The 14,797-nt window shown below is 50.7% G+C and overlaps 2 protein-coding genes across 2 annotated transcripts in view; both read left to right on the top strand.

The window, feature by feature from the left end:
* Positions 1-8,100, top strand: part of Ssu72 (SSU72 homolog, RNA polymerase II CTD phosphatase) — a 29,918-nt gene extending 21,818 nt beyond the window's left edge. Inside the window, exons 3-5 of the mRNA XM_021159338.2 lie at positions 5,636-5,775; positions 6,241-6,359; positions 7,789-8,100. Coding sequence (XP_021014997.1) covers positions 5,636-5,775; positions 6,241-6,359; positions 7,789-7,890 — 361 coding nt within the window. The 3' untranslated portion in view covers positions 7,891-8,100. The remainder of the gene's footprint in view (positions 1-5,635; positions 5,776-6,240; positions 6,360-7,788) is intronic.
* Positions 8,101-8,942: 842 nt separating this feature from the next.
* Tmem240 (transmembrane protein 240) lies at positions 8,943-14,488 on the top strand. The gene is made up of 4 exons (XM_021159340.3): positions 8,943-9,470; positions 9,742-9,848; positions 13,897-14,105; positions 14,179-14,488. Exons 1-4 carry the CDS (start codon positions 8,943-8,945, stop codon positions 14,325-14,327), a joined length of 993 nt encoding a protein of 330 aa, XP_021014999.2. The 3' UTR covers positions 14,328-14,488.
* Positions 14,489-14,797: the final 309 nt, after the last annotated feature.

Raw genomic sequence — 14,797 nt, 5'->3', positions numbered from 1 at the left:
CTCTCAAAAATTGTGCTTTAGCAGGGCAGCTGCAGTGGTGGTGCCCACCTTTAATCCCAGCACTCTGGGGGCAGAGGCAAGTGGATCTCTTGAGTTCGACCAGCATGGTCTACAGAGCAAGTGCCAGGACTACACAGAAAAAACCCCTGTCTTTAAAAAAGGAAGGAAGGAAAAAAACAAAGAGAAGAAAACCTAATTAATCATTCTAAGAAATGGAAAGGTAGTTGCAGCTTCTCTGGTCCAGCCTGTAAATGCAGGAACATCAAACAGCTAGCATGACACAGACCTGCAGACATAGTTTATGATTGTTGTTGAGTATGATGGTGCACACATGTAACTTAACCATTTAGGAGGCTGAGACAAGAAGATTGGAGGTCACTGTGGATTACACAGCAAGATGCTGTCTCAGAAGGTGGTGAGCAGGATGATAGCCATCAGTAAAATGTTTGAAGACCTGAATTGAGTCCCCAGAACCCATGTAATAAAAGCTGAGCAAGATGCACTTGTAATTCCTGTGCTGAGGACTAAGTGACAAGTGAATCCTGGGGACTCAATGGCCAGTCAGCTTGGCGGTGAGTTTCTGGCCAGTGATGAGATCCTTTCAAAAACCAAACAGGTGGCAGCGCCTGAGCAACACCAGCTGAGGTGTTCTGGCCTGTTGGTGCATGTGTGCACACAGCTGAGGTGTTCTGGCCTGTTGGTGCATGTGTGCACACCACCTGAAGTGTTCTAGCCTGTTGGTGCATGTGTGCACACCACCTGAGGTGTTCTGGCCTATTAACACAAAAGAGTTTGTAACTTAGCCAGAAAATGTAAAAACCATGAGTTTAAAGGATGGTGGCTAGTACACTTGTCCGCTAAAGTCATGGGCTCTTAGTGCTGAAGACACTAAACTTCTAAAGAATGTGTGACTGTTTAGTGAGCACTCTGAGATGAGGCTGGACCTGTTCAAGTTTTCAAGGCTGTTAATGAAACCATGATTCATTAATTCATTGAAGAGAACTTGGTGCCCTGTCCAGTGCCTGCCTTCTGTTTCTTTGAGGGCCTGGGAGTCCTGCAACTGCCCCTCTGCACAACACCATTCCCTAACTGCATCTCTATGACTGAGAGGATACTCGTGACTTGGGGGTGCCAGGACAGTGCAGAGGGCACCAAGGTTGAGAGCCACTCAGGATTCTGTTTCTACCCAGGTCCTGTCTCAGGTAACATTGCCATGGTGTTCTGAGTCAAGCTTGTCTTAAATTTGGTTATGTTTCTGGGGAGATGAGGCCTGATTAGTGCTGGCCCCTTGGCTAGCTTCTGAACAGCAGGATGGGTGAAATCTGTGTTTGAGAGGTTTATGTGAAGATTTATCCATAACAGGAGCCAGGGCCTGACTCAACCTAGGAAGTTCAGCCAGAAGGTAGCTCAATAAGAGGCGGCTGAGAGGCCCTGTAGCTGTAGGGTGCTGAGGATCTGTGTAACTCCTCACAACAGATACAGGTATTTTGTTGTTGTTTTTTGGGTTTTTTGTTTGTTTGTTTTTCCAGACAGGGTTTCTCTGCGTAGCCCTGGCTGTCCTGAAACTCACTCTGGCCTCGAACTCAGAAATCTGCCTGCCTCTGCCTCCCAAGTGCTGGGATTAAAGGCGTGTGCCACCACTGCCAGGCATAAGATTTTATTTATTTTATGTATTATGAGTACACTGTAGCTTTCTTCAAACACACCAGAAGAGGGAATCAGATCCCATTACAGATGGTTGTGAGCCACCATGTGGTTGTTGGGATTTGAACTCAGGACCTCTGGGAGAGCATTTGGTGCTCTTAACCACTGAGCCATCTCTTCAGCCCCAGCATTTTGTGAAAGTAGCCAAGAAGGCAGGGTAGCAGTGCTGTTTGCAGTGGAGAGCCACAGATCAGTAAGTGGCTGGCTCTTAAGCAGTTCCTGCCCTATCCACGCTTTTCCTTTTTCCAGGAAGCTGCTCACCCTTGCCTTGGGTGGCTGAAGTTTCTGAAACCATTTCTACTGCTGAGGCTCCAGCTGGTGGCTGGCCTCACCCTCAGTTGACCTTGATAGTGAGAGCCTGCCTATGCGTCTCACTGGTCTGGCCTTTCTCCATAGGGTGTTCTGTCAAAAAGCCCTGAGCTCTAGGGAAAACATAAACATGCATCCTTTTGTGTGTAGCTGAGGATGCCTGATTCTGCTCCCACATAATAGGACAGCTGGTACCTCTATATGAAGAACCTGTGCTTGGTGTCCATGAACTCAGCTGTGGAAGTAGCTTCTCTTTGGGGAATTGCTTAATTAGTAAATACAGGATTAGGACACCACCTGTAAAACCTCAAATCCTATGAGGATGAATGCGTATCTAATCCCAAGAGGAAGGTGCTGCATGATCTAGAAGCAGGTCAGTAAGATGCCAGCCCTTCTCAGCTTCATGACCCTACAGGCAGCCCAGGACATGACAGTATGTCATTAAGTTCTGTACATGTGGGGACTAAAGGAAATCGCTTATGATTACCCCATATTTCCTTTTTCTTTGGTCTTTTGAGACTGGGATCTCATTCTAAGCCTGCCTGGCTTAGAATTCACTATCTAGCCCAGGCTGCCTTTGGACAATGGCAATTCTTCCGCCTCAGCTTTCTAAGTGGTACATTAATAAGCATAATTCACCATACCATATTATAGTTAAGATTTCATTTTCTAAGGATGTGGATGCCTGAAAAGACAGGAAAGGGCATCAGATCCCCTGAAATTGGTGTTAAAAGTGTTACGTTTTCTGATGTGAGCGCTGGGAACTGGAGTCCTGGAACGGTGGGAAGTACTCTTTTTTTTCTTTTTTTCTTTTTTTTTTTTTTTTTTGGTTTTTCAAGACAGGGTTTCTCTGTCAGGATAGCCCTGGCTGTCCTGGAACTCACTTGGTAGAGCAGGCTGGCCTTGAACTCAGAAATCTGCCTGCCTCTGCCTCCCGAGTGCTGGGATTAAAGGCGTGCGCCACCACGCCCAGCATGGAAGTACTAACTGCTAACCCATCTCTCTGTTTTGAGGCAAGGTTTCACGTAGCTCAGGCTTCCCTCAGACTTGTGTAGCTGAAGTTGGCCTCCTCATAACCCTGTGCTAGGATTACAGATGTCCACCAGGAATCCCAGATCCACTGTTCCTAGTTCTCCTTTATCCATCCTGTCATATCATGTGGTATTAAGAAATTGTATACTCTACAAGGAAAGCAACTTGAATTGTTTGTGTGATGGTAAATCGAGATGTTTTAAAATGATTCTGAATTGTGCTTCTGTTGTGAGACAACATTCCAGGTCTTTTGGGGGCCCTCAGTGTGAACCCTGAATGAGCCTTGTTCCTCTGTCAGTCTCCAGAGAAGGCTCCTCAGAAGGCCAACAGGAACAAGTAAGGGAATCCAGGGTTGGTGGGAGTGGCTCCTCATTCAAGAGAAAGCCAGCAATTGGCCATAGCACACCCTTCAGCTTTTAGGAATCTCACTCCATGTGCTGGCTAATTGGAACCAGGAGGCATAGCCAACTTGACACCTGCATCCCTGGCTCCTAGAACACTTTGCTGGGAAGCCCGGGGCTTGGGAAAGTGAGCATCAGCCCAAGCCTTTGCTTAAGCTCGGGACTCTTGAAGTTGCCCAGCTAACTGGCTGCTCAGTAAGGTTGACAAAAATAGGGCAACAAAGAAAGGGAACTCTGGGAAAGTGGGCTATGCTTTCTATGTCACCCACACAGTCTAGCCTGGTCTCTGAACTCCTTCTAGACTGGTGGTCAGAGTTACAAGTGTCACGTTCTCTGGGTAGTGGTGTGTGCCTTAAATCCCAGCACTTGGGAGGCAGAGGCAGGTGGATCTCTGCCTTTGAGGCCAGCCTGGTCTACAGAGTTAGTTCCAGGACAGCCAGGGCTACACAGAAAATCCCTGTCTTGAACCTCATCACCAACCCCGACCACCACCAAAGAAAAAGGTGTCAAGTTCAGTTTAGGTGCTGGCATGATTAATGTTCCCCAGCCTTTGTTAAACAGCTAGCTCTTTACTGAATGTACTCACTTAAAAGTAGTCTCTGTCCAGGCAAGAAGTGCATACATGTGGTGGAAACCATGACAGGGCCTTCCCAGGCAGGACCATTCTGTGACCACAGTTCTTGGAACACTTTTGGGTCTGACTCTGGGTAGTGGGGAATGCAAAGTGTCTTTTCCCACTAACCCCAGCTCTATCCAGGTGACTTCTCACTGTTCCAGCCTTTCCTTGGAGTCAATACTAATTCTGAGTACCAGGATCTTGACTGGATCTCTGCCCCAGGAAAGGTCTAATACTCACTGTCCTCTTTCCCAGAAGTTATATGAGCCACAGGGTTTGGTCCTTAACTCATTCTTTCTGTACCTTTGAAGGACTCTATAAGCGTGGATGCAGCCCTTCTTGTAGGCAGCAAGGAGACAGGGAAGGAGTGTGCTCCAGGGCCTAGCCACAGAAGCAGCCCATGATGCAGGGAACGGAACTGCCTAGGTATCTTCCAGTTAAACTGTTTAGATTGGCAACTTAAATGTGTTCTAAAATAATGTAGGAGCTATTTTTAAGGCACTATGAACTTAAATAAGTTGACATGTTAGTAAGATGGCTCAGTGGGAAAGGTCACCTGTGTTCAAGTCTAATAACCTGACATCAGTCCCATACCCCATGTGACTGACTCTGAATAGCCTCCTCTGTCATATTGACCACAGCTCTGATTTTGCTTTTAGTACTAGTTAAAGAATCTCTTTATCTGTGCCTATTTTTTTAATTCTCACACTAGAGTCCAGCAGTAAAGACAAAGCCCCAATCCAGCTAAGCTACAGCAGGAAGAAAATCTGAAAGAAAAATAAATTCATTGAATTTTTTTTTTTACATTTAATTTAAATTTTGGTTTTTGAAGACTGAGCTTCTCTGTGTAGTCTTGGTTGTCCTAGAACTCTCTCTGTAGACCAGACTGGCCTTGAACGTGAGATCTGCCTGTATCTTGACTCCAGAGTTCTGGGAAAAAGGACATGTGCTACCAGGCTTCCCTACATTTCTTAAACCCCAGCAACAAAAAAGTCCAGAAAACTCCCCCTGATGGTCTAGTAGGAACAAGTTCTGGTTCAACTGAAAGCAGGGAGACTGCTGGGTGAGCCCAGAGGGATCTTCCAGATGGTACCTCTATGCTCAGGCTCATCAGCCCTGACAAAATCTAGGAGAGCCACTGCCTCTGGGCTTTCAAAGTTGGGCCACCCTATCCTCATTGAGAGCCTATCCTCAGATAGTCCCTGGACCACCATAGTCTAAGGCCTACTCTGTGCTGCTTTGGACACTTAGAAACAAGCACCTGTGCAGCCTGTTCTGTCTTGAGAGGAGGCAGTCCCTGCCATGCCTCTACTTTCCAGTTACAATGGCGAGGCTTTCTGGAGCCATTCTGTGGGTTTGGGTTATCTTGGGAATTATGATATCTCTAAGAAACCAGCACCTTCCCTGTGCTTCCTGTTTTAGGGCAGTGGTGACCCTGCTTGTGTTCAGGCCTAGAGCTATGATGCCCCTGTTGATAAAGGCCAACTTGGAACCCCCTAGAGGCAAGGGGCCATTGACAGGTCAGGGTTAGTGAACTGTCTTTTATCCAAAGCTCCTTGACTCTGGCGTTCAGCTATACACAAAATGGAATTTTACATATGTTGGACAGAAATAAAAGGATCAAGCCCCGTCCAGAAAGGTTCCAGAACTGCAAGGACCTGTTTGACTTGATCCTCACTTGTGAAGAGAGAGTCTATGACCAGGTTGTAGAAGGTGAGTGCACAGAGCCTGACCTGCTGTTCAGGTTGTATCACCAACACTAGGCTGGTAGACTTATGCTGCCCTGGGCGATAGTGATAGAGACAGAGGGTGCCCCCACATCCTCTGACCTGTATGGACATCTGGAGGACGGCCTGTGAGAAGCAAGCAGAAGACTGATGTCCAGCTAAGCTCAAGCCTTGTGGCCTTCAATGTTTGCTTTTTCTATGTTAGGCCTGACATTTTATATAACATGCTATTGGTGCCAATACTGACTGGCATAGGATGGCTTGAGTTGAGTACACTATCTAGGTTTCTTAGCCTATGTTATGGGGCTATTCCTCATGTTAGTTTCTTGGGTTTGGGTGCTCAAACCTCAAGTTAGAGTCTGCAGAGTTCAGGGTCAGGTATGGTAAGACTGGACTTGGGACACATCTGCCACCTGGTGTCTGATAATATTTATATCTCTTTACCAAGCAGATCTGAACTCCAGAGAACAGGAGACCTGCCAGCCAGTGCATGTGGTCAATGTGGACATCCAGGACAACCATGAAGAGGCCACTCTGGGAGCATTCCTTATCTGCGAGCTCTGCCAGTGTGTGAGTCTAAGCTCCTGGGTCTTGTTGAGGCTTCTCATAGCAACTTATAAAAATAAAATAAGTTTTTATAAATTAAATAAGCACATCCTGGTCAAATACTAAATTTCAAGTAGAAACCAAGAAGTACACTTTCTAAGAAGTTGACCAAATGCTTTGGCTTGAAACCCTCCCCCCCAGTGCTTCTGTCCATGATAAAAGTGATGTATGACATCTCTCAGGTCACAGGCCCCTCTCCTGGAACAACTGACATTTCACTTTCTCCTCTGATGGACAACGGCTAGAAGAGCTTATCTAGTGGTGTCAAAGATAGGTCTGGAGACTCAGAGATAGCAGCCACAGTATAAGGGTCTGTGTCCCTTCACTTGATCTAAGTATCCATCTCTAAAAGCAATCTTGTAGGAGCTTCCTAAAGGCTTGTGTAGCTGCTGTATGGAGGCATTCCATTGTTCAGGTGCTATGGAGGGACTTTGGGAAGGTCCTTGTGCCTTTCCCTGACTTTAAAAAAAAAAAGATTTATTTATTATATGTAAATACACTGTTACTGTTTTCAGACACATCAGAAGAGGGCGTCAGATCTCATTACAGATGGTTGTAAGCCACCATTTGGTTGCTGGGAATTGAACTCAGGACCTCTGGAAGAGCAGTCAGTCTTAACCACTGAGCCATCTCTCCAGCCCCTTTCCCTGACTTTTGCCCTTAAGAACTGTGATTAGCTGACTGTGGCAGAATTGATGTCCTTTTGGCTTACCAGGTGAAGGCTGATGGGGAAGTTCGTGTGGGGGATCCAAACTCCTGCTAAACTCCACACTGCTTTCACTCTTAGTGTTATTGAAGCTCCATCAGTTGACCTTGTGGTCTGGCTGATGATCTGGAGAAAGGGCTGGGACCAAGGAGACTGTGTAGCCATGCCAGAACAGTGTGTTTAACATCCAGCCTTCTTTACTTAAATTATTCAAGGGACTACTACTGGCAATGCCTTGTCACCTTTTAAGTTTTCACAACCAGGAGAAGCTATTGGTGTCTGGAGGGTAGAGGCCAGATGTGATGTTAATACACTGCAGTGCACAAAGCATAGTCAGCATCTACACTGGACAATTGTAGGAAAATGCCGGTATCTTTGTGTGCCTCACTTCACTCATTGCAAATTTGGGGTAGCACTGGTTGGTGAGGCTTTCATGTACCTATGATGCCTGAGAACAGAACCTGAGTTCCAGCCTTGGGGCTGGAACTCCCTTTGAATCTAGCTGTCCCACTCCCAATATGGGGTACTCCTGTGATATGTTGTATATGTCTGGTAGGAACAAGCTGTTAGGACTGAGGAAGCTATCCTGAAGCCTGGTTCCCTGCAGAAGTGAAGAAGCAGTGGAGGACAGGGTCAGGGAAGGTGTGTCACAATGCCCGGGTTCACTCAAGGCTGTGCTTTTCCCAGATCCAGCACACTGAGGACATGGAGAATGAAATCGACGAGCTGCTGCAGGAGTTCGAGGAGAAGAGTGGCCGGGCCTTTCTGCATACTGTCTGCTTCTACTGAGCCACCTGTGCTTGGTGCATGGCCTGCCCTGCACAGCCACCTTTGTTGAAGCCACTTTTTCAGTGTGTTTTCCTTTCTGATATTTGTTTTTACTGCTAGGTGTACATCATCAATGTACTGTACATACGGAATGAGACGTACACAGAAATGCCAGATTCAAATCCATTGTTTTTAACCAAAAGAAATAAAGATGGTTTACTCTACAGCCTACAGCAAGTGTCTGTTGTTGGCCCTTTTCTCTCCACTGCTGAATTGTACAAAAACCTAAATAAAGCAACAGGCTGTCTTATTAAGGGGAAAAAAAAACCAAAACTTGGAATTGCCACAAAATAGGTGCTACTAGAAGTCTTTGATTTGTCCTGAATTCCTGGCCTGACTCCCTGCAGAGGAAAAGACTACTAAGGGGCCTTGAGTCCAACCCTGTGATATACCTGAGAGCACCCTTCTGAGAAGTAGGGCCGGTACCCTGGTGCCTTAACATCTCAGGGCCTGTGTGAGCTCATACAACTGAACTTCTCCTGTTGGAACCTCCAGATACAGTGGGGTCTGGACTTGGGGGGCTGGAGGTCAGCTGTCCTCTTCCTGCTTTCCAACACAGGGCAGGGTTGGTTCTTATGTTGTCAGCTCTGTGGCCAGCACAAGGGCTTGGGACTCAATCCCAGCATGACCAGCAGCCACAAGAGGATCATAGACGCTGGCAACTGTTCCAGCACCTCTTCCTCCTCAGAAGTCGGCTAGTCTTTCCCACAACTGCCACGATCTTTATGGCATACTTGGCCCATTCCGCATCCGTATCGCCTACCCTCTTGCCCTCCTACCTCTGCTCACATAGTCATTAGTCCCTGGCTCCTCTGACTTTCCAGGCCCCTCCTCTGATGGCACTTTCTTGCTGGAGGAGGCGGGTGCTGACACTTCCTGTCCCTCTCTGGAACCCGGAGAACCAGGAGGAGGGGCCTTACTTGGAGAAGTAGAGCAGAAACGACCACCTGGCCCAGGCCAAGGCCCAGTCCAGCGCGGCACTGGGCAGGGAGACCAGAGCCAAGACTGATGAGATGGGGCAGAATGTGGAGCCAAGGCCGGAGGGGAGGGGTCTCGGCCTGCGTCACAGGGATAGGAGTGGAGAACCTCGCCCCTGGATGCTGGCGCGGGGAGGCGAAGTCCCTCCCCGGAGGCGGAGGCAGGAGGAGGAGGGAGGAGATAGTGAAGAAGAAAAGGAGGGAGGGAGAAGCCTGGAGGAGGAAAGAGGGAGGAGGGAGGGGGCCGCCGCGCAGACCGCAGGGAGCCGGGCGCAGGGAGCACCGGAGGGCGGAGCGGAGGGCTGCCAGCAACGGGCGACAGGCGAGCGACCCCACATCAGCCCCCACATCTCTGCTGCCTGTGCCCGCGCCTGTCCCCGGGGTCCGCGGCGGCCCGGCGCGCGAGCGCTGACCTCTGCGGAGGCGGCGCGGGCTAAGCATCGGGCCGGGGCCGGGAGGGGCACCGGGGCCGGGGGGCGGCGCTCCGGCCCGGCCCGGCCCCGCCCGATGTCCATGAGTGCGAACACCATGATCTTCATGATTCTGGGGGCGTCGATCGTGATGGTGAGCGGAGGGGCTTCCCGCGCGCGCCCCCTGCTTCTGCCGCCCGCGCGCGCGCCTACCCCACCTCGCTTCCTTGTTTACCGGCCCGTGCGGCCTGCGCTGCCCTCCGCGGCTTGCCCTGCGCTACCCTCGCTGCTATCTTGCGCTGCCCTCGCCCTGGTTGCCCTGCGTTTCCCCACCCACCCACCTACCCCTGCAGTCCAGTACTCCCCCTTGGCACCCCTTTCGGCCCGGCCCACTCCTCGCCCTGACCGGTCATGGGCTCTTCCAGGCCATCGCGTGCTTGATGGACATGAACGCGCTGCTGGACCGATTCCATAACTACATCCTCCCGCACCTGCGGGGCGAGGACCGCGTCTGCCACTGCAACTGTGGCCGGTGAGTGCGCCCCGGCTCTAGGCACTACACGCGTGATCACACTTGTGCAGCGGGCCCCACTTGGCCGGTGTGCCCGGAGCAGGCTGGGCCGCAGAGCCTGGCTGAATGATGGGGGCCGCTTCTGCCCGCCAGGTGCTGGGGGAGGGGTGGCTAACGGGAACCCTAGGTCAGCCAGCTGCTCCCTGGGAAAGGAAGCATGACTGAGTCTGTTAGGAACTCCTTCCTCCAGTTCCTTTAGAGAAAAGGCTGCCTGGTGGTGGCATTATGGGCCAAGGAGCCTCCTGGTCCAGGGCCCGGAGGCCTGAGAGCAGCATCCTTGAGTAGTGTCCACAGAGGAAGCCAGGAAGCTGGTTAAGCCTGGGACAGTAGTCTTACCTACAACCCAAGTCTTCCTCCTGGGCCTACTGTGTCCATGGTAGGCAAGAGCAGGAGGTCAAGATAGGAAGGGCCTACCTTGAGGAACACCTGCCACAACTGATGATTATTGTGCAGAGGAGGAGCTGAAGTAGCTAACGCTGGGGTTTGCTCAAGGTCACAATGAGACCCACCACACCCTTCAGGGACCTCCCCTTCTGTGCATGTGTAGTGATGAAGTCTTCTGGCCTTGCATGTTTGTATGTCCATGTATGAAATAAACATCTTCTCATGAGCCGCGCATGTGTGTACTGTCTGTGCATATACATGTGCGTACACAGCGCACTCGAACATCCGCATGCACTCATTCCAGAGATGCCCTCATGCGATAACCGTTGTCCCTACTGTTCAGACTAGGAGGAAGTGGATGGAGGCTTTACAGAGTAGACTTCCCCAAGGTTACACAACTAGGAAAGAATAGGGCTAGAATCCCAGAACCTCAGTTTCTTATCCTACCCTATCTTTCGGCTCCAGAGGTGTTCCTTCACACGGGGGTGTAGGGTATGTCTTGACAGTTGCATATATCCTAAGTGCATATATGGCTACGGGTACAGGCAAGTGTGTTACAGATCATGGATGTTACAGTAAGTAGAAGGTGGATATACAGGACTCTCACATGCATTGGACATGGTAGGAAAATTTGCTGTGTGGTCACACATTCCTAGCGAGCCCTGTGCTCCAGCTTGGTGCACACCGTCTGTCTGTCTGTCTGATACATCAGAGGGCTCAGAAAAGGCATGAGGTTAGCGCTGCTGTTCCCAGGCCACGTCTGTAGGTGAGTTCTGAAGCCTTTCCAAGATAGTATGTGCATACTGGGCCCAGCCACTGGGGCCATGAACACTGGGAATAGATGCTACATACGGGACTATTGTAAGGTGGTGGTTGATGAAGTGCTGTTCATGACAGCACACTGAATGTTCACCAGAGCACGGAGGGTGTGTTTTTAGAGTATATTTACACAGTTTATATATGCGTATCTCATGTAGCATCCCAAGTACTTGTGGACCCATGTAAACAGACACCTGTAGAGTGGAACCTGAAGTAAGGCTTGTGTGTGCAAAAATGTGGAGAGCCACATCATGTAGACAGTGTTTCTGCGTGTGTCTCTCTACATGTATGTGCTTTGTACACAACTCTACATACATGGTATGTAAATTCGTTGTACAAAGCACTTTTGTATATTGATTACATATACGTGTATGCAAAGTACATGTATATAAAACAATATACATTTCAGTGTGCTCAGGGAGAATGTCAGAACATCTCAGTGTGGGTGCAGTGACAAGATTAGTTTGCAAATGGGGAAACTGTACACATACCATGTGCACATGTGGTGTTGACAGTTTGCCTATGTGTACACACTTTGTAGAATAACCGTACACACGTGTCTGCCTTGTACATGGCTATTTGCAGAATTTTAGACAGAAGACATGTATGTAAACTAATGTTCTGAACAGAGCACAACAGCAGGCAGCATTTGTGTGTACACACAGATCTGTGCACATGACAGCATCCCCACAGAAAGGGTGGCTGGTTCAAAGCTGAGTGAATGTGCATCTATGTGTAACGCACCATACTCATACCCAAAGTGTGCACAGTGCATGGGTGTGGGGCTTGTGGGGCCCATGTTCACAGTATACATGCTATGTCCTGTGCATGCGGACAACGTGTATACACATTGGATCTCAAGTGGACACATGGCAGCATGTGTCATGAAGGTAGAACACGTCAAAGACATTCATTTTGTACACAACACATCTTGCTTTCATTTGGAAGACCTGAGCCCCTGCCTTCAGGAGCTTGGTATAGAATTAGGAAGAGCCAGGCCAGGGGAGGAAGCATTCTAGATATCCAAGTTAACTGTAAGGGCACAGGGCCTTTAACCCCTGGATTCCTTAGGCCACAGGGTGGCTGGGGCCTCACATCGCTCTACTCGTAGGCTACCTAGAATCCATCTAGCTTCTTTCTGTTTCCTGGAACAGCTCTGTTGGGGACAGTTCAGAGGAAGGTTCCCAGGTTGACCTAGTCCCACCAGTGCCTGGCAGTCCCTGATGGTGTGGAAACACTATCTCCCCCAGGGCCTGGTCAGCAATACTTTCTGTGCCAGGATCAATAGCATCCATTCATCATGGTGGCAGTGGCTGCTTATGAGCAAGTGATGGCTGCTGGGTGTCAGTCATGGTAGCTCCAGTGACCAACTGAGAGCTGGCAGCCTGAGCTTTGCCCAGTGGGATTGGCCAAACTGTAGACCACAGAGTTAGCCCTCAGGGGATCTGAGAAGTCTCACTGCTGCTCCTCCCAATCCCTGCTCACCTGGGTTCAGGTTTAAAAATACCAACTCCACTGTGAAGAAACATCCATGTGTCTCTTATTGGGCCCAGAGAGAGAGGAAGAGTTTTAAACTGGGGAATGGCTGAACGTCTGCTACAGGCAGACACAGGTTCCAGCCTCTCACTGAGAGGAGGAAGGGGTGCAAGTTTAGGAAGCGAGAAGCTATTTTCAGCATACATTTGAGGTGTCTGTAGATCCCACGTGGAGATTCACAGGCAGCTGGAGCTCTTAGCAGACATGGTGGGCAGTGGAAAGGCCTACCCACTAGTGGCTCTGAAAGTGGGTGGGCCAAGAAAGGCAGGCTCAGCAGAAGCCCAGTCAGCCCCTGCAACTGTCAGGAAGATGAGAGATGCAAAGCATGTGATCCCATGGCACCCTTCGTATCCAGACCAGTGGATCCCGACATGCAGACTGCTGGCTTTGTGGAGTGGACCATCAGGTGGCTCACTCCTCCTGGAACAGGATAGAAGGACTTCCTGAAGGGGTGTTCAAACAGCTCTGAAAGGGGGATGAGCAGCTGGCGGGAACCATGTGGGAACTCTAGTGTAAGCAGAGGTGATCGAGGGCATGAAAGCAATGGGCAGTTCCAAGAAGCCAGCTAGGACAGGAAAGCAAAGAGGCACAGAGATCAGGGCTTATACCTAGGAGAGGGCTCTAAAACCTGTCTAGCTTGGACTTGAATAGCTGGAAACAGCCCATTATAAGAATAGTAAGTGTATGACAGGCATGTGATCTGTGGGGGACATAAATGTGGGTAGAAGAAAGATCCCTCAAACCTCTGGCAGAATGGGCATAAGGTAGATATTGAAATCCAGAGGCCCAAGGCAGTGACTGTGTCAGGGGAACAAGAACAATCACTGGTCTTGTAACTGGCCTCCTGAGAGTATCATGTAGAGGCCAATGAGCATGCCTGGGGCGCCTTGGTCATTTGGCTGTGCTAAGACCTTGTTAGCCCCTCAGGGCCAGTAGGTGAATGTGAAACCTGCTACAGGTACCGTTGGAAGGATGGGGTATTGGGTGGACATTCATCCCAGCCATTCCTACCCTCCTTGAACCTCGCTCCTGATCTCCAGGGCTACTGTCTCCACCTTTCCCTGCAGTTCTGCCAGGTGACCTGATCTGGGCCTGGGGGTGCTGTTTCCCCTCCCAACCCAGCACACAGGGATTGCTTCAGAGAACTTCCCAGGGTGGCCCATAGGAATCAAGCCATCCACTTTGGGTCCCCTAGCCAGCCCAGCACGGACCTGGGGAAGGCTGGGCCAGGGTTGGCAGGAGAGGTGCCAGCCCACCCTGCCGCCCCCAGGCACCACATCCACTACGTGATCCCATACGACGGGGACCAGTCGGTGGTGGACGCCTCTGAGAACTACTTTGTGACAGACAATGTGACCAAGCAGGAGATCGACCTTATGCTGGGCCTGCTGCTGGGCTTCTGCATCAGCTGGTTCCTGGTGTGGATGGATGGTGTTCTGCACTGTGCTGTACGCGCCTGGAGGGCTGGTCGGCGCTATGGTGAGTGCCTCGCGCTGCTGCGGGCACCACTTCTGGCCCAGCCCGGCCACCTGACTGCCCTGTCCCCCTGCAGATGGCTCGTGGACCTGGCTGCCCAAGCTGTGCAGCCTGCGGGAGCTGGGCCGGCGGCCACACAGGCCCTTCGAGGAGCCTACAGGGAACATGGTGCACGTGAAGCAGAAGCTCTACCACAACGGCCACCCCAGCCCACGGCACCTGTGAGTGCCCAGGACTCGGGGCTGCTGTGCACATGTAAAGGGACCTCGTGGACGCCCAGCTGGCAAGACGGGACTGCGGCCTCAGGCCCAGGGTATGCTGGGCTGTGGCCAGCTGGGCTGTGGCCAGCAGGCAAATCCAGTGGAAGGTGCTGTCTCTTCTTTTTATAAAGGGGGTTGGGTGGGGGCTGGGGTGGGGCTGGCCTCTGGGCTTCAGGGACAGCAGCCTGGTCTCCACAGTGAGCAGGACACAAAGGCAGGCTCTCAGAGGTGCTGGGGCCAGGGGTGGTGGGTCCATAGTGGGGAGAGGCTTGGCCTGGTCCACACTAGCCTAAGGCCACATCTCAGTGAAAGCACTGTTTCTTGAACACCTGTTGTCCATCCGTCCGTCTGGAGGGGAGGGATATATCAGGGCCTGCGCCCATCTGCACACGGGAGCATGTGCATGGGGCGTGTGCGACTGGAGGGTGGGACTGG

Source organism: Mus caroli, unplaced genomic scaffold (assembly GCF_978045245.1).
Source record: "Mus caroli unplaced genomic scaffold, Mus_caroli_1 scaffold_6, whole genome shotgun sequence".
NCBI classification, from domain to species: Eukaryota; Metazoa; Chordata; class Mammalia; order Rodentia; family Muridae; genus Mus; species Mus caroli.
Note: the sequence above shows the minus strand (reverse complement) of the source record. Positions and strands in the feature narration are given on the sequence as shown.

What these genes read in the sequence shown, in the direction of transcription:
- Tmem240 (XM_021159340.3), top strand. Translation starts at nt 8,943, where the DNA reads ATGGGGCAGAATGTGGAGCCAAGGCCGGAGGGGAGGGGTCTCGGCCTG. An exon ending in TGGGGGCGTCGATCGTGATG is followed by an intron (nt 9,471 to 9,741) that starts GTGAGCGGAGGG and finishes GGGCTCTTCCAG; the next exon opens with GCCATCGCGTGCTTGATGGA. An exon ending in GAGGGCTGGTCGGCGCTATG is followed by an intron (nt 14,106 to 14,178) that starts GTGAGTGCCTCG and finishes GTCCCCCTGCAG; the next exon opens with ATGGCTCGTGGACCTGGCTG.